The sequence below is a fragment of the Bombina bombina genome, chromosome 3, assembly GCF_027579735.1.
Source record: "Bombina bombina isolate aBomBom1 chromosome 3, aBomBom1.pri, whole genome shotgun sequence".
In the NCBI taxonomy this organism is placed as follows: domain Eukaryota; kingdom Metazoa; phylum Chordata; class Amphibia; order Anura; family Bombinatoridae; genus Bombina; species Bombina bombina.
The window spans coordinates 71,151,368-71,177,600 of NC_069501.1; the positions used below are offsets into that span (position 1 = coordinate 71,151,368).

At 38.2% G+C, this 26,233-nt stretch overlaps 1 protein-coding gene across 1 annotated transcript in view; it reads left to right on the plus strand.

Annotated features, from left to right (window-relative positions):
- GPA33 (glycoprotein A33) overlaps nt 1–26,233 on the plus strand; it is a 66,137-nt gene that overhangs the window by 30,934 nt on the left and 8,970 nt on the right. Inside the window, exons 3-4 of the mRNA XM_053705865.1 lie at nt 4,150–4,363; nt 9,453–9,617. Of these exons, the coding sequence (XP_053561840.1) occupies nt 4,150–4,363; nt 9,453–9,617 (379 nt within the window). The remainder of the gene's footprint in view (nt 1–4,149; nt 4,364–9,452; nt 9,618–26,233) is intronic.

A 26,233-nucleotide genomic window follows, 5' to 3' on the forward strand; every position in this document is an offset into this window, starting at 1 on the left:
ATAAATGTGCCAAAGCACCTCCAAAAAACAGGGCAGTCAAGCTCAGTTTTATTCTTTATAAAGAATGGGGTATGGTGCAGACCCTCAAGTTAAAAATAGAACATTATTTGTCAGAAAAAGACCTGGTCTTATATTTTAAAGATCAGTTAAGCAAGGAAATTCAGCACTCAAAACATGGTTTGCAAAAATACATTCGCTATACTAGAGTATCATCTGGAGTTCTAAAGGACCCACCCAGAGACATTATTTGCCAAGACAATAGGTATTGCAGTAATTAATACTTTGTTTATTAATGACAAAACAAGAGAACAAAAACTCCTGCTTCTTTAAATTCAGTAAAGAAAACAGAATCTATACTGCCTGGATTATTAAAAAAGGGATCCCTTTAAATAGTAACATTTCTCTAAACATCCACTTCATTCGAATCAATAATATATTACTAAGAACACATTATGCTATTAGTAACCAGTGCCATTAGATTATTTCATAGAATCAAAACAGGGAATACACAAACATACGAGGTCAGAACCTCCTCTATTATAGTAAGTGTAAGGTGATTAGAATCCTTATATTGTTGCTCACTTTAGGCGATATTATGCTCATTTTTATTCAGCTCCATACAAAAGAGCAGAGAGACACAAACAAGCATGAATGAAATGTTCCTGATAAAGAAGAGGGGGAGTCTCTTGAATAGATAAACAAAGATGCTGTATTGCACACAATTCATCACTTATGCTTCCCACCGCTAGCTCTCATTCATTCCTCTGAGCCTCCTGGCTAATGGTAGCATTTGTAAAATGATGCAAAAATACCAAACAAACAATCCTCCAAAGTATGTACTAGACTAGACTCTGCTGTGTGTTTTCAGCGGATGCCTTTCAATAGGGCTCACCAGCTCTTTACACAAAACGTTTCCTTTTCTGTTTCAGCTGATGCCTTGTAGTTGCAAACTTTCATTCACTGCGGCTTACCGGCTCTTTAAGAAAAGTGTGACTCTTTTCACCTGCTGCAAATTCCTGCTTGGTGCTTTTAGTGCACAAATTCAGGGGTCAGGTACCCATCAAAGGATCATTTCAGAATGCAGCCTGCGGTAGTTTCTGGGCCTCATCAGGACTAATTGTTTAGCTGCCAGGTTCACCTATTTATTAGCTGTATTAACCCTTTATTCCTTTTAACCAATTAGTGTCTCAGTTATTATCATGATTCATGGAATAACATTATCTATATTAATTACACACAAAACACACAGTGGGTATCAACAGTTATAAATTTATAATAAACTGCTTATTACCTGCTGTCTTAGCAAATGCCCTGGCTATCTCCGCATCTCCCTCTAATTCATTCTTATCTTTATGATCACATTTACTGTTTAATTAACAAGAAAAAACAGAAACAAAAAAATGGAGAAAAAAAGACTTTACTTTTTTTTGATAGTTGACTCAGGATAAATATTTTCTTTGATTTTCTTAAAGGGACATACTATGCATGCTTGTTCAAATCTATACTAGTATCAAAAAATACAAGACAAGCTTTACATTATAATTTTGAAACGTACAAATACTTCCATTCCAAACATTTTTCAAAGCTGGATAGAGATTATGACGTATTCAATTTTCTCATTCATTCCATAAGGACTCAGTTTTCAAAACGAAAATCCATTGGATTCCTTTTGCTAAAGACATTTGCCATTATTTCCTCCTCTACCATGTTCTATACCTCCTTATCTATACCTGTAAATATTAAAGAACTTGGATTACTATTATGATATTCCAAAAAAATTTTTGCATCACTTATGTCCCTTTCATATAGAATATCATCACGATGCTCTTGTATTCTATCTTTAAGAAATCTTTTTGTTTTCCCTATATAAAAACAGAGACATGAACATTGAAGGAGATAGACAACTCCTACTGCATTGCAGTTTATAAACGTACGAATCCAGAACTCTTTACTTTGGCCTGTACTGAACTTTTTACTTTTATTCATATATTGGCAATATACACAATGTCCACAAGGGTAACTCCCTTTCACCTGTTGGTGTACACCTAGCCAATTCCTGGCTGTTTGTGACCTAACAAATTTACTTTGGACTAACTTGTCCTTTAAGCTTGGGGATTTCCTAGCAGTTAAAGAGGGGATTTCCCCTACTTTATTTCTTAACCCTTCATCAAGTGTTAGTAAATGCCATTTTTTTAATAAAAGTTCCCTGATTATATTCCACTGACAATTGTAGCTAGTTATAAATCTTATTTTTTGCTGTTCTTCTTTTGGTTGTTTCAGTGAATACAGAAGAGAATCTCCATCCTGTTTTTTTACTTTGTTTAAAGTATATTTTATTAGCTTTTTTGAGTATCCTCTTTTTAAAAATCTCTCACTCTTACTACGTATGGCATGAAACTCAAATTTGCTCCTTGAGGAGCAATTTCTCTTTAAACGGAGGAACTGCCCATAGGGAATTCCTCTTTTTAAAGGAACTGGGTGACTGCTACTGGCCTCTAAAAGACTATTTGTTGCAGTACCTTTCCTATAATTTTCTGTTGCAAGCACAGTACCTTCCTTTTTGATTAGAATGTCTAAGAAAGCTAGTTCATTATCACTGTAGTTTAGAGTCAGTATAATATTTTTCTCATTTTTATTTAGATCATTAACAAAGCTTTTTAAAGCATCTGTGGACCCATTCCATAAGATTAATATGTAGTCCGCATATCTGACCCATAGAAGAATATGGGACTCAAAAACATCAAACATTTCCCATGCCCCCAAATGTTTGTTCTCTTGTTTTGTCATTAATAAACAAAGTATTAATTACTGCAATACCGGTTGTCTTGGCAAATAATTTCTCTGGGTGGGTCCTTTAGAACTCCAGATGATACTCTTATATAGCAAATTTATTTTTGCAAACCATGTTTTGAGTGCTGAAATCCCTTACCTAAAGGGACAGTCAAGTCCAAAAAAAAGTTTCATGATTTAAATAGGGAATGTAATTTTAAACAACTTCCCAATGTACTTTTATCACCAATTTTGCTTTGTTCTCTTGGTATTCTTAGTTGAAAGCTAAAACTAGGAGGTTCTTAGACCTTGAAGACTGCCTCTAATCTGAATACATTTTGACTACTAGAAGGCATTAGTTCACATGTTTCATATAGATAACATTGAGCTCATGCACGTAAAGTGACCTAGGAGTAAGCACTGATTGGCTAAAAAGAGAGAGCGCTTCTCTCTTTTTATTTATGCAAATTATGACATTTAGGGAAGTCTCCCTAAGTGTGATGCGGGAATCCAGACGTGGACCCGTTGCTCAGTGTGCCTAGAGGGATATGGCTGCACCTCACTGACGAGGCCCACAATAGGCCGAAACGTACGTCTGGGGTTTTGCTGTTTCTCTTGTTCAGAGAGGGATTGCCTGGTATTTCGGGGCTGGACTGTACTGTGAAGTCAGGATCAGACTGATATGCTACAGGAAAGTTCTTCTCTGTGAAAGGCACATATTGAGCAAAAAGAGGCTGCTTCTAGGGTGGTAACTAGCCATAGAACAAGCTATTATGCTATTGTTCATTCCCAGGTTGAGCGCTTCTCTCTCTTTATTTATGGCTAAACTGCATGTCTGTCAAAAGAACTGAAATAAGGGGGCAGTCAGCAGAAGCTTAGATACAAGATAATAACAGAAGTAAAAAGTATATTAATATATAACTGTGTTGGTTGTGCAAAACTGGGGAATGGGTAATAAAGGGATTATCTTTCTTTTTAAACAGCAAAAATTCTGGTGTTGACTGTCCCTTTAACTGATCTTTAAAATATAAGACCAGCTCTTTTTCTGATATATATGTGTATGTAGAGAGAGAGAGATATTATACACACACAGAGAAGCACACTCACAGGAACGAACAACTGGAATATGAAAATATATATATATATATATATATATATATATATATATATATATATATATATATATATATATATATATATATATATATTCTTGACAAAGTATGTATCTAGCTCCTCAGCATTCCTACTGGTTCCTAAGTTTGATATCACTTTAAGTCCTTGTTGCAATATATAATAAAATGACCTCTTTTAGATTAAACTAAGAAAAAGAAAACTAATGAACCTTTCTAAGATTTCTGTTTGCTTCTCTTTTCTGTTTAGGAAGAAGTGACGATTCTCTTCTTTAATGATATCACCACTAATGGCTCAAATTATCAAGACCGAGTTTCATTTAATGGTAATGTAAACGCTGATGATGCCACCATAACTATCAACCAACTGAGAATGGAGGATAACGGCACTTACCAGTGTGATGTCAAGATCTCCACTGACCGTCAGGGAACCTCTTTTGCATCATTAGATCTTGTCGTATTAGGTAAACCAATTTATTGAAGACTTTTACCTTTTCTTTATATAGCCACGCTAATGTTCATGCTCTCTTATGTATTGAGGTGTGTGTGTGTGTATATATGTACACTCACTGGCCACTTTATTAGGCACACCTTACTAGTACTGGGTTGGACCCCCCTTTTGCCTTCAGAACTGCCTTAAAGGGACATAAAACAGGTTGAGATATGTGCATATCCTGAAAGGGCTAATTAATTAAAAATAGTTTGCATAAAAAATGTTTAAAAATTGCTGGCAAGTATTTTTTTAAATAATTTAAAAAAATAAGCAAACTTAATTGTATAGCTAAGCTGCCTGGAGCAGCCAACTCCACCCCCCTTATCAGTGTTTAGACACAGACATTGTATTTTGAATAAAACAGCATCTAGCAAATATAAGAGGCGCCTCATGTGTGTATCAGTTACCAAATAGACAAATCAGATAGAAAATGTCAAACACAGGGTACTCACATTTCCATAGAGCACCCTTATGTGCTAGTAGACGCAGGCTGGCAGTAAAAAGGTGTCAGCTCACCTTCTCCCGACAGCTGCACGTAGTTCAGGGACAACTCAAACACACTCAGTGATGAACCAACCAGTAGAACCAACACACATGTGCTCCTGGCAAACACTGGTGTAGTTTAAAAACTGATTTATTAAAACCATATAAAATTCAAACAATACAGTGTTAAAAACTGGTGGGTATACACAGACTGTACGCCCAGATATGCAACGCATTTCTCAGCAGTTACGGACTACAGACTGTGTATACCCATCAGTTTTTAACATTGTATTGTTTGAATTTTATATGGTTTTAATAAAGCCGTTTTTAAACTACAACAGTGTTTGCCAGGAGCACATGTGTGTTGGTTCTACTGTTTGGTTCATCACTGAGTGTGTTTGAGCTGTCTCTGAACTACGTGCAGCTGTCCGGCGGAGGTGAGCTGACACATTTTTACTGCCAGCCTGCATCTACTAGCACATAAGGGTACTCTATGGAAATGTGAGTACCCTGTGTTTCACATTTTCTATCTGATTTGTCTATTTGGTGACTGATACACACATGAGGCGCCTCTCTTATATTTGCTAGATGCTTTTTTTTTTTATTCCACTACATTTGTGTGAGGAGGAGTGCAGCCACTGGAAATTTAACCCCTGATAAACTCACAATATATGGGAGTTCAGTATATCCTGTGACTATGGTTATGGTTGTGTATCATTATCTGTATATACTTTGTTTCACCTTGTATGTTTTATGTATTCTATCGTTAAGCACCCCCTATAGAGCCATTTTTATAGTTCTTGTTGAATTATGGCATTGTATTTCAACTGAGTTCACAGATTCTAGGCATGCTCCAGCAGATAATCCCTATGCATTTTTGTATTCTACCAAAACAACAATATATAGATACAGCCATATAAGGAATTGTGTGGGGGAGTTAGAGCTTTACAATTCAGAAACTAAAAAGAAAGAGTTAATGGCAAGACACTGCAGTATAAATTTGCAGGTAAATAAATTTAAAGTACATATTATTATATTTTGTCTCTATCACAACTTGTTTTATGTCCCTTTTTAATTCTTTGTGGCATAGATGCAACAAGGTGTTGGAAATATTACTCAGCCATTTTGGTCCATATTGACATGATAGTATAACGCAGTTGCTGCATATTTGTCCACTGCACATCCATGAAGCGAATCTCCCGTTCCACCACATACCAAAGGTGCTCTATTGGATTGAGATCTGGTGACTGTGGAGGACATTGGAGTACAGTGAACTCATTGTCATGTTAAAAAAAACAAGTTTGAGATGATTTGAGCTTTGTGATATGGTGCATTATCCTGCTGGAATTAGCCATCAGAAGATGGGTACACTGTAGTTATAAAGGGATGGATATGGTCCGCAACAATACTCAGGTAGGCCGTGGCATTTAAACGATGCTCAGTTGGTACTAAGGGGCCCAAAGTGTTCCAAGAAAATATCCCCCACACCATTACACCACCACCACCAGCCTGAACCGTTGATACAAGGCAGGATGGATCCATGCTCTCATGATGTTTACGCCAAATTCTGACCCTACCATCTGAATGTTGCAGCTGAAATTGAGACTCATCAGACCAGGCAACGTTTTTCCAATCTTCTATTGTCCAATTTTGGTTAGCCTGTGCGAATTGTAGCCTCAGTTTCCTGTTCTTAGGTGACAGGAGTGGCACCCGGTGTGGTCTTCTGCTGCTGTAGCCCATCTGCTTCAAGGTTCGACGTGTTGTGCATTCAGAGATGGTATTCTGCATACCTTGGTTGTAACGAGTGGTTATTTGAGTTACTGTTGCCTTTCTATCATCTCGAACCAGTCTGCCCATTCTCCTCTGACATCAACAAGACATTGTCGTCCACACAACTGCCGCTCACTGAATATTTGATCTTTCGGACCATTCTCTTTAAACCCTAGAGATGGTTGTGCATGAAAATCCCAGTAGATCAGCAATTTTTGAAATAGCCCTTCTGGCACCAACAACAATGCCACGTTCAAAGTCGCTTAAATCCCCTTTCTTCCCCATTTTGATGCTCGGTTTGAACTTTAGTCTTCACCACGTCTAGATGCCTAAATGCATTGAGTTGCTGCATTGTGATTGGTTGATTAGCAATTTGTGTTACCAAGCAAATGAACCGATGTACCTAATAAAGTGTCCGGTGGGAAAATAAAAAAATAAAAATAAATATATATATATATATATATATATATATATATATATATATATATATATATATATATATATATATATATATATATATATATATCAAAGGTATGCACTCCTCATCACAAGTAATGGCCAAGGTGCTGACAGAGTAAATCCAAATTTCGCATATAGAAAGCACTCTGGACTTTGTCAAATGATTCCAACGAGACAAAACATGTATACCACCCCTCACACCACCTCTCCTTATATACCCTTAATAGTGCAAGCAAATAACCAATAATACTTAGCCCAAACGCTTTCTGCAGGCATCGTGTGCACCGCCGCAAACACCAGTGTCGTGATGACATCATCACGGCGCTACGCACCCGATATGCCAACACGCACCTGGAGAGGGCAGTGTCACCACTGACAGCTGTCGGAGACATATGTTCCATCGGTCACATATTATTATCGATCACGCAAGTTACTAGCGTGATATACCTACATCATATATGAAAATATATACAAGGGCTAAGATAAAAATACATAGTATGTTTAAAACCACTTGTTGATGTTATATACATAATAAAGACACTATTAGTGCTTCATGTCTAATCAAATATAGTAGAAACCGCATACAACATCAGAGAAAACAGTGATAATGCTGTGAAAACACGTGTAAAATATATATTTCTTGTCTTGTCCCAAAAGGAGACGTATTGTGTCATTATGTATTTGCCTCCCTTCTCTATAATGCATTGGCCCTATTGCCCCCCCCTAGACATTGGGGGTATATGGTCTATTAACATAGTTTTCAAGCTTGAGATGCTATGTTTTTTCTTACAGAAGAGTCTAGCCACAGGTTGCTCAGAGTCGCCTTTATCGATGGCTTCCCTGATAGCACACCTATGGTTGGCCATGTGATCTCTGAAAGCTGTTCGTTTTACCCACATAAAAAAAGGGAACACGGGCAAATGAGAATATAGATGACATGATCACTCGTACATATCAGACGATAGTTGATTCTATATCTTTTATTAGAATGTGGATGCTGAAACAAGGAGCCCCTCAGCATACTGTTGCATGTCACACAGTTGCCGCATTGAAAGCAACCTTTCTTATTTGACTGTAGCCACATCGTTTTGCGATAACACTTCACTGGGTCCGACTCCACCAGTATGTCTCTTAAATGTTGTGCTCTGCGATATGCCATTCTCGGGGGTTCTATGTGCTGGAAAGGTAGGGACTTCCCAGCGTCTCCTCAATGAGATATCAAGTATCCCATGGGCAGTATCGAATGTAGTCCATGAAATTTATCCGGTCTGTATCAGATGGTCTTGCAGATATAGTGATGATTTCATCCTGTGTATGCTCCAGTAATTAGTTGCCACCCATTTCATCAGAAGCGGGGGGTAGTCACCTCTCATCTCGCCAGAGTCATTAGAAATAACACAGAGACATCAACAATGAGTGAGCAACTGGATGTGATGGGGAGAAGCTACTAAAGAGAGGCTATGATGGTAGATTGGTTACTGAAATGTAGAAAAGAGTGTATATATATATATATATATATATATATATATATATATATCACCCAGGGCTGAGCATGTTGCAGGGTCATAGGATGTGTACTCAGTCCAGTCTGAGAGTGCAGTCCCCGTCCGTGTTTTGTATTTGTCTGTGAACCAGTTTCTTTGATTGAGAGCTTGCATTAGTATGGCTGTATTAGGGACCCAGGTTTTGGAAGAGACCTTGACGTGGTACCATGTGGTGCACCCTGTGCATCTAACATCCCTTTTTAGAACTTGCTAACCATGAATAGCCTAACAGGATTAGTGGACATAGGATCACATATATTCTATCTGTATATATGTAATAAGATTAGAGGTCTGTGAAGCTAAATTTTGTGTTTGCTGCATTCACCACATTAGGGGATCGCTGTGTGTTAACACAGTTTTTGAAGCAAAGAGTTTTTGAGATGTTTCATATCTAATTTGCATATCCTACCCAGAATCCTCTTGTGCATTGGATACTTGCCTAGATGTGCTAATTTCCTGTGCAACAAAATAGATATAATATATTTATGCTACTCCTGGATTAAAAAAAAAAAAAAGAATTTGAAGTAATGCTGTAGAGATGGACTTTAGAATGTAATTTCTTAAGAAAGTAATTTTTGCTATTGTTAAAATTGATTTGGTATAATAACAATTTGCTTTCCCTGACTTCATAAACTACAGTGATATTTTTACACACGAACACTGTTACATTATAAACTTAAACTTTAAACCAACATAACGTGAAGCGCACATTATTTGAGTGAAAGTGTGAGCTAGATATGCACTTGTGGTCTCTGTCCACATAATGTAGTCTTTGTATCCTATAAATACTTTATCTACTTACAGTGGCTCCAACCAAACCCAACTGTGGTATTGCTGGGACAGCGGAATATGGGCAGGTAATCACCTTGACCTGCGCCTCCAGCGAAGGGTCTCCTATCCCAGACTATTCATGGAAAAGCTTCTCTCCAGACAATCAAGAGAGACAACTACCGCTTACATCAGAAAGAGGTGAGGAAATATTCTGGTCCACATTGTTTCTAATGAATGGGGTTACCAGGTACCCTTTTAAAGAGAATCTTCTATAATTAAAGGAACAGTAAACACATCAAGACCTTATATTGAAACAACTTTGCATATACTTTCACTATTTATTTTGTTCCCTTCGTGTAATTTTAGCTAAAAAAATCTAGATTTTTCTAATTTTCAGAACTTAAAGTGCACCCTGCTGGTTTATCAAGGCTAACCCTGCTACATAAATGTCAGTAATTTTGGCTTTATTTACCTGATATAATGTTAGTATAAAGTACATTGTTTTGATGCTGACGGTGACCTTGTCTGTAGACCTAAAGCCAATATTGGCTCCTCCAAATAAGGTAAATGGTGGATGAAGTTTGGCTACTGAAAACCAATTGCAGTAAAAATGAGTTAACTTGTTTTTAAAACTTTTAGACTTGGCTAATATATTATTCTATAGCAACACAACAGAATTGAATTGTAGTTACAGGGTGTTTTACTGTACCTTAAAGAGGAATACAGGTAGACTACAAAAGTGAATCATTCTTTTTCAGGAGTATACTTTTTCAATAACTCCACAAAATATGTAGTGTGTATAATCTGAAGAACTTTTTTAATGATTGTCTGAAGCCACTTTTATGTATACATACCAACAGCACTTGAAAGATTAAAATGGCCTTTCTTTCATTGCAGCAGGGTCACATTAGCCCTTAATCATGCTGTTCTAATATACAATCCCAATCAAATATATATTCCTTCCACCACCAATCAGTGTGTAGCTGTGCAAACGCCATCTAGTGTTCCAACCTAAAAACACAATTTACAAAAAATGACTTTCAACCATTATTGTAGTTAGGATATCTATCTCTAGTCTCTCTTTTAATACATGAACTTAAGTGTGTATCCATAATGCTTTTTACTGCTAGCATAAAACATGCATAATGTACTCAACTGTATATAATAATTATATGACACATTATTAGGATTCAAGGCTGCTTTATGAGGTTTCAAAAACGAAAACATTTATATACAGTTAGTGGTTATATATACCATAGCCCCCATTACATTTACTGTATTTAATGATACTGTATCATTTCTAAGATCCAGTCATATTTCTAAAGCCAAATTAGTGAGCTGAGTTATTAAGTTGTACCTTTGTCTGGTTACTCCACGTGAAGGGGGGAGTGTGAAATTATCATAATCATCGTCCTCATTGGTCTTTTTATTAATATTATTGTTGTGGTTGTTTTTATTCATTTTATATAAACATATTCCAATTTAAAATGGTAAAGTAAAAATGTGACCATAAGATGAGCATGACGTACTGTTACAATTAAAAGGTTGTCCTCCTAGAATCTGAAGATATGTGTATGTCCTAGAGAGAGATTGAGGGAGGGTCATTAGTAGCTGGGATGGAGTAGACCATCAGATGCAGCCCTCTACAAGTATGTGGAGAAGAGAACGCAACATCGACAGAAGTACTAAGTATCTGAAGTCTTAAAGGACCACTAAAGACAGTAGAATGGACTAAAAGACACATAATAAAAAGACAATACAGTAGCACTTATTTTGAATTTGAAATGAGCAGTATAATTTTTTTAGCAAATTTCAAAGTTAATCCAATTTTCTCCCTGTATCATGTGATATCCATCAGCCAATCATAAAATGTGTATATACTGTACACTTCTGTGTGTAATGATATAAAGAAGAGAAAGGGCGCCTCCTAGTGTAGCCAATAGATGGTAAAGATGAAGTACAATTATGATGAAATATACTCACAATGTGTGAAGGTAATGCCTAGGAGGGCGGCCTGAGAACTTGTGTCCCACAAACTGTGCACAAGTCAGGGCAGCTCCTTCCAGAATCTAAGCAGGATACAGGTAACTATTTAGGGATAACAAAAGAAGGGCGACTCCTAGTGCAGACCAAAGTGATATTCAAGACCCCGTATCAGAAACCCAAGGTATAAGGGTACTCGCATTTAGCAGCACACCCAGTGGTGCAAATCGCACAAACTGGACTATTATAGTGGCCCAGTGCACATAATCAGCCGACTCCCAGGTGCGTAGGCTCCGATGTTAATAAGGCAGGTATTCGTACCAAAGAGACTAAAAAAAGTGCTTAGAATAAAAAATGCTTTATATTTAAAAAATTGTACAGAACATACAATAAGGTTAAAACCAACAGTATTATTCGCTACGCATTTCTCTGCGTCTACCGCACCGTTTCCACTTTTGTGTGTGCTCAGTATGAACAGGAACATCTAGGTGTGCATAAAAAAAGAATGTGCACGTTTTGAAAAGGAAGTGTTTTTTAAAATGTAATGCTTTAGCTGAATCATGAAAGTTTTTTACATTTTGAGTTTAGTGGCCCTTTAAGGATAGGAGAGGGCAGCATAGGAGCAGCCTTACCTGGTGCTTACAATAAGGGGGGTTGAAGAGATAATCAGTGCTTGGAAGAACAGGATCCTTGGAAGTGACCTGGACCAGTTGTGTGAGAGAGAGAACAAGTAACAAGTGTAGCTGATACTGATGTCCTAAAGCTGGGAGAGTGTATAGGATTCATCTGCACCATAAACGGGCAGGACTTGGGGTAGAGACAGCAACATATAGAAATGCATTTGCACCTTGCTCACTCCCCCATAGCACTGGAAGCACAAGAGATGCAGTAACTCGTTACACTGAGGGCTGAGTGTTCTGCTCTGTTGCACGTGAACCTGTATTGTACGCACAGAGTGAGCAGGTATCCTGGAAAATGAAGACACAGGAGAGTGCTAATGTGCCAGTCTGTTTATATTTAAATTAAAGGGACACAAAACCCAATTTTATTCCCTTCATGATTCAGAACATACAATTTTAAACAACTTTACAATTTCCTTATCACATTTTCTTTGTTTCCTTGTTATCCTTTGTTGAAAAGCAGTAAGGTAAGCCCAGGAGTGTGCACGTGTTTGCAGCGCTATATGGCAGCAGTTTTGTAATAGTTATACATTAGCAAGAGCACTAGATGGCAGCACTATTTCCTGTCATGTAGTGCTTCAGGCATGTGCACGCTACCTATCTCTAGATATCTCTTCAACAAAGAATAACATGAGAACAACACATTTGATAATGTTGAATACCTTTTTAAAAGTTTCCAATTTATTTATATCTGAATCACAAAAGAAAAACATTGTTTCATGTCGCTCTTGAAAAATGTGTTTGCTTTCCAATGTCATGGAGAGTCCGCAAATCCATTCTAATTACTATTGGGAATTCAACTCCTGGCCACCAGGAGGAGGCAAAAAAACAAAAATAGTTTTTGCAATCACGTGACACCTCTTCAGCTGAGCGACCTTTCTCTTTCTCAGTCGGCTTGGAGAGGGGAGTGCCTATGGAGCGTGTTCGATCGTAAAAGAGTGGTTGGATCTTTCTTTTCAGCGGATCCGTGGAATTTTCAGACCATTTAAGAGCTGTTGCTGCAAATAGCTCTTTACTAAAAGCTGGTCCTTTTCTTTTGTCACCGGAGGGGTGAGTCTCCCCAGCAAGGCTGGGGCTATAGTGGTGCCTATTTAAATTTCTTTTCTATAATCCACCATATTTCGTTTTTTTTATATATATATATATATATATATATATATATATATATATATATATATAAACATCATTTTTATTGCTTCTGGGAAGGGAACTTTTTTTTTTTTTTTGTTTTTTTGACCCATTCTAGACCTCAGGTGTCAACAAATTTCTCAGTTTCGTCCTTCAAAATGGAGACCATATGGTCCATTCTCCCTTTAGTGCAGGAGGGTCAGTTCATGACTACCATGAACTTGGACGTGTATCTTCATGTTCCTATTCACAAGGAACATTTCCAATTCCTGCGGTTTGCCTTTTTGGACAAACGCTTCCAATTTGTAGGCCTAGCCACGGCCCCTCAAATTTTTACGAAGGTTTTAGGGGCTCTTCTGGCTGTGGCTAGATCTCAAGGAATTGCGGTGGCACATTACCTGGACGATATCTTTGTTCAGGCGCCATTTTTTCATTTAGCAAGATCCCATACAGATTCTCTGTTGTTGATTCTCCACTCTCACGGGTGGAAGGTGAATCTGGAAAAGAGATCCTTGATACCAGGGTATGTTTTTTGGGGATGATCATAGGCTCGATCTCCATGAAGATTTTCTTAACAGAGGCCAGAAAATCCAAACTTATTGCTTCCTGCCTTTCTCTTTAGTCCCCTGTCCGTCCCTCAGTGGCGCTGTGTATGGAAGTCATTGGTCTAATGGTGGCTTCCATGGACATTATTCCTTTTGCTCGTTTCCATCTGAGACCTCTACTGTTATGCATGCTCCGACAATGGAATGGAGATTACTCGGACCTCTCTGAGGATAACCTTAGACATCCGAATGAGAGATTCCCTAACCTGGTGGCTCTCTCAGGAACATCTGTCCTAGGGAACATGCTTCCTGAGACCATCTTGGGAGATTGTAACTACGGATGGCAACCTTTTGGGTTGGGGAGCAGTTTGGGGTTCCTTGAGAGCTCAGGGAATTTGGAGTCTGCCCTCCCAATAAATAGTTATATATTGTTAGTGGGAAAGGTAACCATGTCTTATTATAAACCCAAAAAACAGAATTAGTACCAATACAGTAATGTGTCAGCACATGCTGTAAGTATTGGTAATAAGGTTAAGTAACCCAACAGTATTAATTAGTAATGGGGGGGTGCTCACTGTCTGGTAAATAACAAAAAAAATATGTAAAGAGAAAAAATGACCGTAATGGAGCATTCGCAGAAAGGTTATAGTAAATAGAACCGACAGTAGAGGCTCTCCGAGTCGGGTGTGTAATTTAAAACTTAACATTTATTGAGAAACAATTTAAAAAGTGACAAAAACTACTAGTTTAGTTGTATATAAAACTTGGATTAAAAGTAAAGTCAATGGAGTGTTAACATATCCACACGTTACCCATAAATGATACAATTACATACATAGTGAGTAAAATATGCCAATATAACAATACTGAGCGAATTGTAAATAAGTATACTTAGGCAGGTGTATACTCGAAAATACTCACGGATTGCACAACAGCTGACTATAAATGAGGATTGACCTCAACACATAATCTATCTCAGTGCAATACTGGAGCAGTATAGGCCTGCCAAAGCAACAAATTATTGACAATTAGTACATATTAAACCCAATAATTAACAACCCTATATGAATAGTAGCAAGGCAAATTATGGAGGGATAGCTAAACTGAACAAGCGCCTGATGCGCATTTCGCCAGACTAGGCTTTCTCAAAGGCTAAAAAAAACAATAAATATCCTAGAGTTGAGAGCAATCTTCAATGCACCTGGCCTCAACTGATTTTTGTCCGAATTTAATCAGACAACATTCGGTGGCATATATCAACCACCAGGGAGGAACACAGAGTTCCTTAGCTATGAGGAAGGGGACACGCATTCTTCAGAGGGCGGAGTCACACAATTATCTCATTTCTGCTATCCACATCCCAGGGGTGGACCAAATAATAGGCATTATGGATTCTGATAAAAATATATTTATGTCCTTTGACAAATTTTTGGAGGCTCAGATTATTCCTCCGGTGCAGTTTTGTTCCACATGTGTGAATAAGAAAAATGGAGACACCCTCTCAGAGCTATCTGTCTATCAGGATATTGTTGTCCATGACATACCTCAACTTTCTCCTCAGATGTCTCCTCCTTTGGCAGTTTCCCAAATGAGGCTTCTGTGGAACAAATCTGCAAGGTGGCCACCTGGTCTTCGTTGCATACTTTTTCCAAATTCTACAAATTTGATGTTTTTGCCTCTGCTGAGGCTTCTTTTGGGAGGAAAGTTCTTTGAGCGGTGGTGCTTTCTGTTTAGGTATGCCTGTCTTGTTCTCCCTCCCTGCCATTCAGTTTCCTCTAGCTTAGGTATCGGTTCCCAATTGTAATTAGTATGGAATTGTGGACTCTCCTTGCCTTTGGAAAGAAAACAAAATTTTATGCTTACCTGATAAATTCTTTTCTTTCCTGGGATGGAGAGTCCACGACCCACCCTTATTTCAACTTTGAGACGGCTTTTGTAATTTTCTAAACTTCAGGCACCTCTATACCCTTTTGTGTCCTCTTCTCTTTCCATATTCCTTCGGCTGAATGACAGAGGGATTTGAATGAGAGAAGGGACCCTAAATAAGAAGGTCCTTCCTCAGAGGCCGTCTCCAAGGTGGAAGAGATGACATCTCCACTAGGTCTGCATACCAGATCCTGAGACTCCACGCAGGGACTATCAGAATTACTGACGCTCTCTCCTGTTTGATACAAGCAATGACTAGTGGAAGGAGAGCAAACAGAGAAAACAGGTATGCCAGCCTGAAATCCCAAGGAACCGCCATAGCATCTATCAGAGCGGCCTGTGGATCTCTTGACTTCAAACCGTACCTTGGCAGCTTGGCATTTGCTGAGACGCTTTTAGATCCAACTCCGGCACCCTTCATTTGAGGGTTAAGTTAGAGAACACCTCCGGATGGAGTTCCCACTCCCCAGGATGAAAAAACTGTCTGCTCAGGAAAACCGCTTCCCAGTTGTCCACTCCTGGAATGTTCATGGCAGATTGTAAGCTTCCGCCCACTGAACAATCAAAGTCACCTCCTACATGGCTAAGGAACTCAGAGTTCCTCCCTGGTGGTTGATGTAAACCATTGAGATGATATTGTTTAACTGGAACCAAGCTAAGAACAACTGAGGCCAAGCCATCAGAGCATTGTAAATCGCTCTCAAATCCAAGATGTTAAAGAGGAGAACTAACTCTTCAGAGTCCAAAATCTGTGTGCCTTAAACAAGACCCAAACTGTTTCCCAGCCCAGCAGGTAGGTGTCCGTTGTCACATCACCCAGGAATGTCTCTAGAAACACGCGCCCTGAGACAGATACTCCTGAGAAACCACAATGCGAGAAAGTCTCTTGTTGACCAAGATCTGTCCTCTGAGACAGATTCGAATGTTCTCCATTTTATGGAAAATAGCAAAGGGAATGATGTCCATGATAACCATCAGACCAATTCCCTCTAGGCATTGAGTCACCGAAAAGTGAAGATAAGATCAACTGCAGCTAGATCTAAACTCCCAACCTTCTGGTTGCAAAATGGCTAAGCTATTTACCGGACCACAAGAGCTTGCAGAGTAGACTGCAGAGAAAGGAAAAGGAATAAATCCTTGAATATCTGACCTCTGTTAGAAATCTTCTCCTAGATGGAGAATCTATTAAGGTCCCCAAATAAATCACCCTTGTAGATGAAACAAGGGAACTCTTTTCAGATTCATTCCCTATCCATGGGAAAGTAGATTGGACAAGATCTCTTGAAAGAGAGTTTGCTCGAATGATGACGCCTGAATCATACATTGTCCAGAAGAGCACCCTTGCAATACACTAATATCTAAAAGTCTTTCTAGGATGACAAGACTCAAACTTGAGAAGATCCTGAATAATGGGAACAAATAATTACACATCCTACAGGTCTATGTTCATTATGAACAGACCCTCCCTATTGAACCAAAGAAGAATGGATACTACTTGAAGGTCAGAACCTGAGAAAATTGAGGAAAATACCTAGATTCCATTTCTGGACTGGAACTATCACTCCCAGAGAGGAAGGCCCTGAACCCAGTTCAAGAAATGCCTCCCATCATACCTGGATTGCAGATACTCTAGAAGGAGAAATCTGCCTCTGGGAGGGAATCTTAGATAGGACTCCAAGAGACATGACTGACCCTGCAGAAAGAGGAAAAGGGAAAAACTGGCTATAGTCTTCCTCTCTTGACGTGGGGTAGAAAAAACGCCTTTTTCCACCCAAAAAGTCAGAGGATTATCCTGCCAGACAAAGTCCAAACAAGGTATCATCCTTGAAGGGAAACGCCAAAAGCGTGGATTTGGAGGAAACTTAAAATATTGAACCTGCAACTGCAGAACTATAATGCCTAGGCTGTACCACTAAGCCACAGGTAGGCTTCTCATCTGACCAAGATTTCAACCACAACACCCGACAGGCTAGCACAGCAACTCTAATAAGGCCAGGCATAGCTCTAAATGAGCAATTAAACCTCCAGTTACTTATCCATGGATCTGAAAAGGAGCTAAACAACCTCCACAGGGATCGAAGTTCTCTGAGCTATAGTAGAAAAAACTCCCTTCTACTAAAAGCACTGTGCATTTTAATGGAGTCAGCGACAGGAAAATCCTTCAAAGAACGGGAGATAGGGAGAAGGCCTAGCTTCCCCTATTCCTGTGAAAATTTCCATAGCACGTTTAGAACACTTCCTCATAGGAAAGAAAATCCTAGAACTGATCAAATTAAAAAAAACTTCCAAGGGTTGACGACAGGGAGGCCAATGTCGTCCAAGTAGCTAAAACCTCCTTAAACAGTACAGGAGTGTCAGGGTTTTTCCCCTGCCTTGTTTGCCATGTGCTGCTGGCAGCCATTTTACTCACCTCTCTTGCTGACTCTGGTGCATACTGTGTGATGCTGCTCATTTCCTGCACTTCCTTTTATGGCCAGACTGGTGTACATCATCCGTGTGAGACAGGATGCAGTCTCAGAATTGTGATGTCATCACTTATTATTTAAAGGGCCTCTGTTCAGTATGTTTTGCCCTTGCGTTGTCTCAGACCTGTTTGTGAGAGCTCCTGTGTATTACCTGGCTGTCTGACGTCCCTCCTGGTTCCTGATCCCAGGCTTGTTCCTGACTCTGCTGTTCTCCTTGTTCCTGATTCTGGCTCGTCTGACTGCTCGCTTTGGCTCCTGACTCGGCTTGTCTGACTACCAGCTCTGGTTTTGATTCCTGGCTTATTTGACAAGTGGACTTTTTATTATTTTTTGCTATTAATAAAGGTGTGATTATTTTTGCACTTCTCATCTCAGTCTGATTCCTGGCACCCTGACAACGAGGTGTTGAAGCATCCATCTGAAGGAGACCACTTCCGCATCAGATGAAGGAATTATACTGTCTAAATCTGAGATTTCATTAAGGAGGGGTTGACCTAAGCGCCGAATGAAAACCTCTGTGCCTGGGGGCGGGTGATTCCTAGCTGTTACCCTTAAAGGATTTAATGAGAAAAAAGTGGGGGACACAGGCGCCTACCCTAGGAGGCTGAGGTTAAAGATACCAGGAGATGGCTTAAAACAAATTTAATAAAAGTGATTCCTCACAGATAGCACTTACACAAAACACTTCAAATAAAAAACAATAGTGTGGTAATATTACAATAGATATACTTCATGGATCCATGAGTGGGAGATAAAACCATCAATAAATGATAATAAAAACAAGGGGTACAGTTTCAGAAATGAATCAATAAATAAAAAACAATAAAATCAATAATGGTAGTCCTGACTCTTCAATAATTAAACATAGTGTAAAAAATGTGTCAAAAGTCCACAACAATTCACAAAAAATAACGGTGATTCAAACAGCTGGGTGCTCGTTAAATCCAGTGATGGGATAGTGAGAAACAAATCCAAATCCAAAATAAATTGACTGAAATCCAAAGTGTGAAAAAAAGTAGATAAAATAGAACAAAGTACGTGGTAATAAATGGCAGTCACAAATATAATGTTCAAAAATAGTGTGGTAATAAATAAACAATCTTCAATCACAGTGCCAAAATAAGAAGTGGTCCACAATAAATGAAAAAATAATATAAAAATAAACGATCCGCCTGTGGAAAAAAGAACAAAACAAATATAGTGTAGATTGTCCTTTAAAATTGGCAATAATAGAATAAGGCTTACCAGTGCTGGTCTACGCGTTTCGGCCCGTGCTAGGCCTTTATCAAGACTGGTTTATAGGTGCTGGATGGTGGCCTTATATGGGGTAAATGACCGGATATTGCAAAACTTATTTACTTCCGGTTTCTTTATTTTTCATTTTAGTCAATAAATATAGTCTGTAAATATATTCAAATGTTTACTAAGAGTTTATTTCAGGAGGAAGGACAAGGGGATTTTATAAAATTTGATAATCTTTCGATTTGTGATAAATGTTTATAGCTCCGTTTAATTCGTGACGTCACTTCCGGTCCAAGTTTACTAGTCCGATCTGAGAATAATAATCGGAGGGATAGTCTGTAGGTTTCAAATGGGGGAATCAAATAGGGGATTCAAATAAAGTTATTTTCGGTAGTAAACCTCAAGATTGGAGAGGAGGCCATTATGAAAAGAAACTCCTCACAGCTGAATCAAGGTGGATCTTCAATCTAGACTGTCTGTATCCAAGAGGTCTCAATAATAAAGAAGATCTGTCTCACCTTTTTAATATGGTCTGAATATAAAATTAGTCTCTTCCAACTAGCAAAACCACTCTCATTGAGCAAATTACCAGATAGATAGTATCTATCTATACACCTCTCTCTAAGATTCTGCACTTACTTACATTTTAAATTCTATTACATTACCAGAAGTTGTTTACCAATCTAGTTCGATTCAGTATCAAGTTTTTTAACCAAGTTTTCATACTAGGGTTCAAAGCTAATACACCCTAACCACATATCTTCTGGCTCCCATTTGAACCCTTAATCTGATCTTTAGGCCTATTCCTAATTGTATAGGCCCACTGGTAATGGTTTCTATAAGAAACACACACTTTATAGTTTCTATCCAGTCCCTTATGGAACCGAGTCCATCAGAATTATTTTTCGATTTATTATTTCTGTTAGATACCATATAGGTCCCCTAATCTATGCACACTATTTTATTTACCTTGTTACGACCCTTCCCTATCTAAGAAACACCCACAAATCACCCTTTAGGATTAGTCTTTAGTTTCTTTAAGACCTTCAGTAGATGTGTATACGTTAGTTACTGCTTTTGTCCACATCCTACCACGGTTTTACCACCATACATTCTGGATTTTATTCTTATTGTATAGAAAAAATTCTTCCGCGATTTTGTGACTTGAATTTTATAAGCAAGGACAACTTAGCCCATTTTATAGGGCCCAGTTGACTTTCATGTGAGCACATAATAAGCTGGTCAACCAAGTATGGGCACCTAATACTGCCCGAATTTAGTATTCCAAATCGTCAGCACCTTATAAATCTACAAAAATCTTATGGGATATTTTATTTTATTATATTTTATTCCCTTTAGTGAAGTTGTCACTAGAATTAAGAACTAAGTTTTTGATCTGCCCTTTTATTCCACTTTACTTTTAAAATCCTGAAATTAAATTTAGTGATTTGCTAGAGAATGGAAACCTCTATGCGCAATTAAAATCAACCACTTCAGCATAAATTGGAACAGAGATTATAGATTACCGTTATGAACCACTAGGTTAATCTACATACCCTATACACGTAAAGTACATTTCTAAACTAGTTGATTTAACTTATCACACTATTCACATTAAATCTGAGGAGTTTGAATTCCGCCTAGATGATATTCAATATCGTTGCAAAATAATGACACTCTGCTTATTTTCTCTTTTGCCCTCCAATTAAATATCGCTGCAAAATAATGACACTCTGCTTATTTATATTTATGTTTATTTTCTCTTTTGCCCCAATGCGGACCATACTCTTCCCCTCCAATGAAAAAGAGACCATACTCTTCCCCTCCAATGAAAAAGAGAAGAAGTCACACACCTCCAAAAGGGCCACCTACGTAGCCCTCATTATATGCCATTAAGAATCTAGGAATCATAGACGCACCTTTCTCTCAACCCAATCATAGGCGTATACCCTTTGTCGTGACGTCACGACCAATCAGGTTGGTCCATTAACGGACCCAGTTATTGCCAGCTTACTATTATAATTTTTTCAAACGATAGAGGTTTACTACCGAAAATAACTTTATTTGAATCCCCTATTTGATTCCCCCATTTGAAACCTACAGACTCTATCCCTCCGATTATTATTCTCAGATCGGACTAGTAAACTTGGACCGGAAGTGACGTCACAAATTAACGGAGCTATAAACATTTATCACAAATCGAAAGATTATCAATTTTATAAAATCCCCTTGTCCTTCCTCCTGAAATCAACTCTTAGTAAACATTTGAATATATTTACAGACTATATTTATTGACTAAAATGAAAAATAAAGAAACCGGAAGTAAATAAGTTTTTTGCAATATCAGGTCATTTACCCCATATAAGGCCACCATCCAGCACCTATAAACCAGTCTTGATAAAGGCCTAGCACGGGCCGAAACGCGTAGACCAGCACTGGTAAGCCTTATTCTATTATTGCCAATTTTAAAGGACAATCTACACTATATTTGTTTTGTTCTTTTTTCCACAGGCGGATCGTTTATTTTTATATTATTTTTTCATTTATTGTGGACCACTTCTTATTTTGGCACTGTGATTGAAGATTGTTTATTTATTACCACACTATTTTTGAACATTATATTTGTGACTGCCATTTATTACCACGTACTTTGTTCTATTTTATCTACTTTTTTTCACACTTTGGATTTCAGTCAATTTAATTTGGATTTGTTTCTCACTATCCCATCACTGGATTTAACGAGCACCCAGCTGTTTGAATCACCGTTATTTTTTGGATTTTTTGTGAATTGTTGTGGACTTTTGACACATTTTTTACACTATGTTTAATTATTGAAGAGTCAGGACTACCATTATTGATTTTATTGTTTTTTATTTATTGATTCATTTCTGAAACTGTACCCCTTGTTTTTATTATCATTTATTGATGGTTTAATCTCCCACTCATGGATCCATGAAGTATATCTATTGTAATATTACCACACTATTGTTTTTTATTTGAAGTGTTTTGTGTAAGTGCTATCTGTGAGGAATCACTTTTATTAAATTTGTTTTAAGCCATCTCCTGGTATCTTTAACCTCAGCCTCCTAGGGTAGGCGCCTGGGTCCCCCACTTTTTTCTCATTAAATCTGAGATTTCACTCTCAGATTAGAAAAAGGCCACCTGTTTAGCTGCATGTGGGGCAGAAACCTTATCCGAAACTATAAATGTCCTCTTGCATTTTCCCTATAGGAAAGGGAAAACAAAAAAAACAAACAGACCAAGCCGCAGATACCTCAGAGGATACCTGAGCTGCAATTCTGTATGCAAATACACTCCTGGAGATTGAGAGGAACCGCAGGGCACTGCATGCGACACCATAAAATACCTCCCAACATTTCAAAATTCAAAAGAGGGACACCCCCCCCCCCGCAAAAAATTGAAATGTGGTGGGCGGGGCTTAAAAAAATCATAAGACCAAAGTAATAAAAATAAAATTCTAAATAAAGTCATATATTTTAATACACTTAGGCAGCAAATCAAACACAAGCTCAAACCACTGGTATGGCTATGTGAGCGCTGTATTTAATTAGCCTTTGCAAAGACATTGCTAAATATTTTTAACTTAATTGCACATTTATTAATAAATTCTTTAAAACTGCTCTCTGCATTCCCAATTAATATTCTAGATTCTGGCCTTTAAAGTCAGCAAAAATGCACAGTAGCACACTACATAGCATACATACATGCAGATACACACACACACACACACTACATAGCATACACTTATACATGCAGATACACACACACACTACATAGCATACACTTATACATGCAGCATACACTTATACATGCAGATACACAGACACTACATAGTATACACTTATACATGCAGACACACACACTACATAGCATACACTTATACATGCAGATACACACTTATACATGCAGATACACATACACACACTACATAGCTTACATTTATACATGCAGACACACACACACTACATAGCATACACTTATACATGCAGATACACATACACACACTACATAGCTTACATTTATACATGCAGACACACACACACACTACATAGCATACACTTATACATGCAGATACACATACACACACTACATAGCTTACATTTATACATGCAGACACACACACACTACATAGCATACACTTATACATGCAGATACACATACACACACTACATAGCTTACATTTATACATGCAGACACACACACACTACATAGCATACACTTATACATGCAGATACACATACACACACTACATAGCTTACATTTATACATGCAGACACACACATACTACATAGCTTACATTTATACATGCAGATACACACACTACATAGCATACACTTATACATGCAGATACACATACACACACTACATAGCTTACATTTATACATGCAGACACACACACACTACATAGCATACACTTATACATGAAGATACACACACACAGTTATGGATACAGATAGACACACACACTACATAGCTTACATTTATACATGCAGGCACACACACACACTACATAGCATAAACTTATACATACAGATACACACACACACAGTTATGGATACAGATAGACACACACACTACATCATATATGGGTATCTGTAATTCATTGTATGGGGTCCTGGGGTTGGCAAGCACATTAGCTGGCAGTCTGCGGCTGCCACTGTTCGTTACCCTGGTATTAGCACTGCTCATTGTATAAAACTGAAAGCATGCTAGTATTATCACCAGGGGTTAGATATCATCATTACCAGAGGTAGGTTAGAGAGGTCACCATTACCCGTGGTCAGAGTGCATACAGCCTTCTTACTCCTGCTTAACCCACATACCATTCCTTTTCCACAGGGAATCTAACAGGTATCTAACCTTGTGAGAGCAAAGCCAGCTGCTTCTGAGTATGGGCCCAATAGAATTTAAAAAAAAAAAAAAATTTTTTTTTTTTTTTAAATGCCTGGGGCAAATCGGGACAGACCCCTAAAATCGGGACTGTCCCGCGAAAATCGGGACAGTTGGTGGGTATGCCATAAGGCTTGGGACGTTACAGGAGAAAACTGTGGCATTGCCTGAACAGCATCTTCCTGGGAGACATTAGGCTAAGAGGGCAACACCCATCTTTACTATCAATAGGTGAAAAAAATGCAGCACAGAAATTGCATATGCAAATACTCTGGCTAAATAAGTCCTAAACGACATGAGGCTCCACAATAATATCTTAATTTTTTTAAAAGATTTATTCCAACGTGAGAGACAGATATGCTTTTTTTTAAAAAAAAAAACAAAACAATTTGGTCCTCACGAGCCATAAACAAATATATCTTAGGAACAGAGTACTAGGACCCTGTACACATTAACAGTGGAAATGACTGTATATTCTTAAAAAACCTTCACTAAAGTTTGTAAGACTGCACACCCAAGGGGATAAGAAAATAACGGGCCTTGCTAAATAAAGCTTAAATATGCTAGCAAGAAACCTGTGCCCCCATATGAAAAAAAGAAGAAACATAACTGTTTAATACTGTTTACTTCATACATAAGGGGCTAAGACAACTAACAGGTCTTGCTAGGTAAATCAGATCTAAGTTAGCAAGAAACTGCGCTCTCATTTTAGCAATTTCCCCTTTCAGCACAAAAATTGCATAAGCTCCTAAGATAATGAAGCGGATCATGCAGCTGTTAAACCAGTTAAAAATGGCACCGCTGCACTTCTCCGAGAAGGAGGCGGGCTATTACTAAAAGTCGAAAATTTTGTACTCTGCTCTCTAAAAATGTAAAAGAAATGACGGCATACTCCAAGAGACACGGAGGTCCCTGTCCCAACAGGGCACAAGCAAATTAACCTAACACTGCTCCTTTTTTGATTTGGTATCGCTTCCCTGAAAGAGCGGTATAACTCTATAGAAAATCATAGGAAATGCGCCCTCAATATCACGCTCTCCTAACGGACACACAGCTTGTGCTGAATAAAAACTTAAGACTTAACCCCTACTGTACCACAGAGCTTCTGTTAAATTATTAACCTAAAACCATAAGGCACACTTAAGGAAATAGGGAAGATTGCCCAAATAAGATAAATCTGAGCCACAAAGGAGGATTAACTCCTTCCTCTCCATAGACGCATACATTTCAGTTCCTGCCTACCAGTAAAAAACCTTCTCTATGAAGGATTTTATGTCCCACATTAAGTGCAGCATTTCCTAGCGTCCTTAACCTCCTAGCCCCAGAAGACAAAAAGGCACTTACCTGCACATCCAGCTGTCCGGCAGGAGGACAGCTCCCTCGGTATGAAAGGATGCCACTCCTCACAGAGACCTGTGGCAAAAATAAAGAAACAGAGTAAACCTACTCTGGCTTTCTATACTAGGGCAGCAAAAAGTTAGGAAAACACAGAGAAGCCCACTTCACAAGTTTCTAACTGCTTAAAAGCCACCACTGCACTACTGAAGACACTAACGTTGAGTATGGCTAGACCCAATCTTGTGAGGAAAGATCAGAGAAAACCTACTCTGGCTTTCAAAAAAATAAAATCTTGATTGAAGTTAAATAAATCCAATTTTTCTTCAGACACATAAACATCACCACTTCCTTGCACCGAAGACAAAGAGAATGACTGGGGATTGTGGGAAGGGAGTTGACATTTAACAGCTTTGCTGTGGTGCTCTTTGCCTCCTCCTGCTACTTCCAGTGAATATAGGGTGATATCCCAGTTTAGCCTGCTTATAGCTATATGGCTACTAAGGAACTCTTATTAGTTTTAGTCAAAGGACAACATCATCGGAATACAAAACAGTCAATGTATTATTTCTATCAGAGAAATTGATTTGTTCTTTACT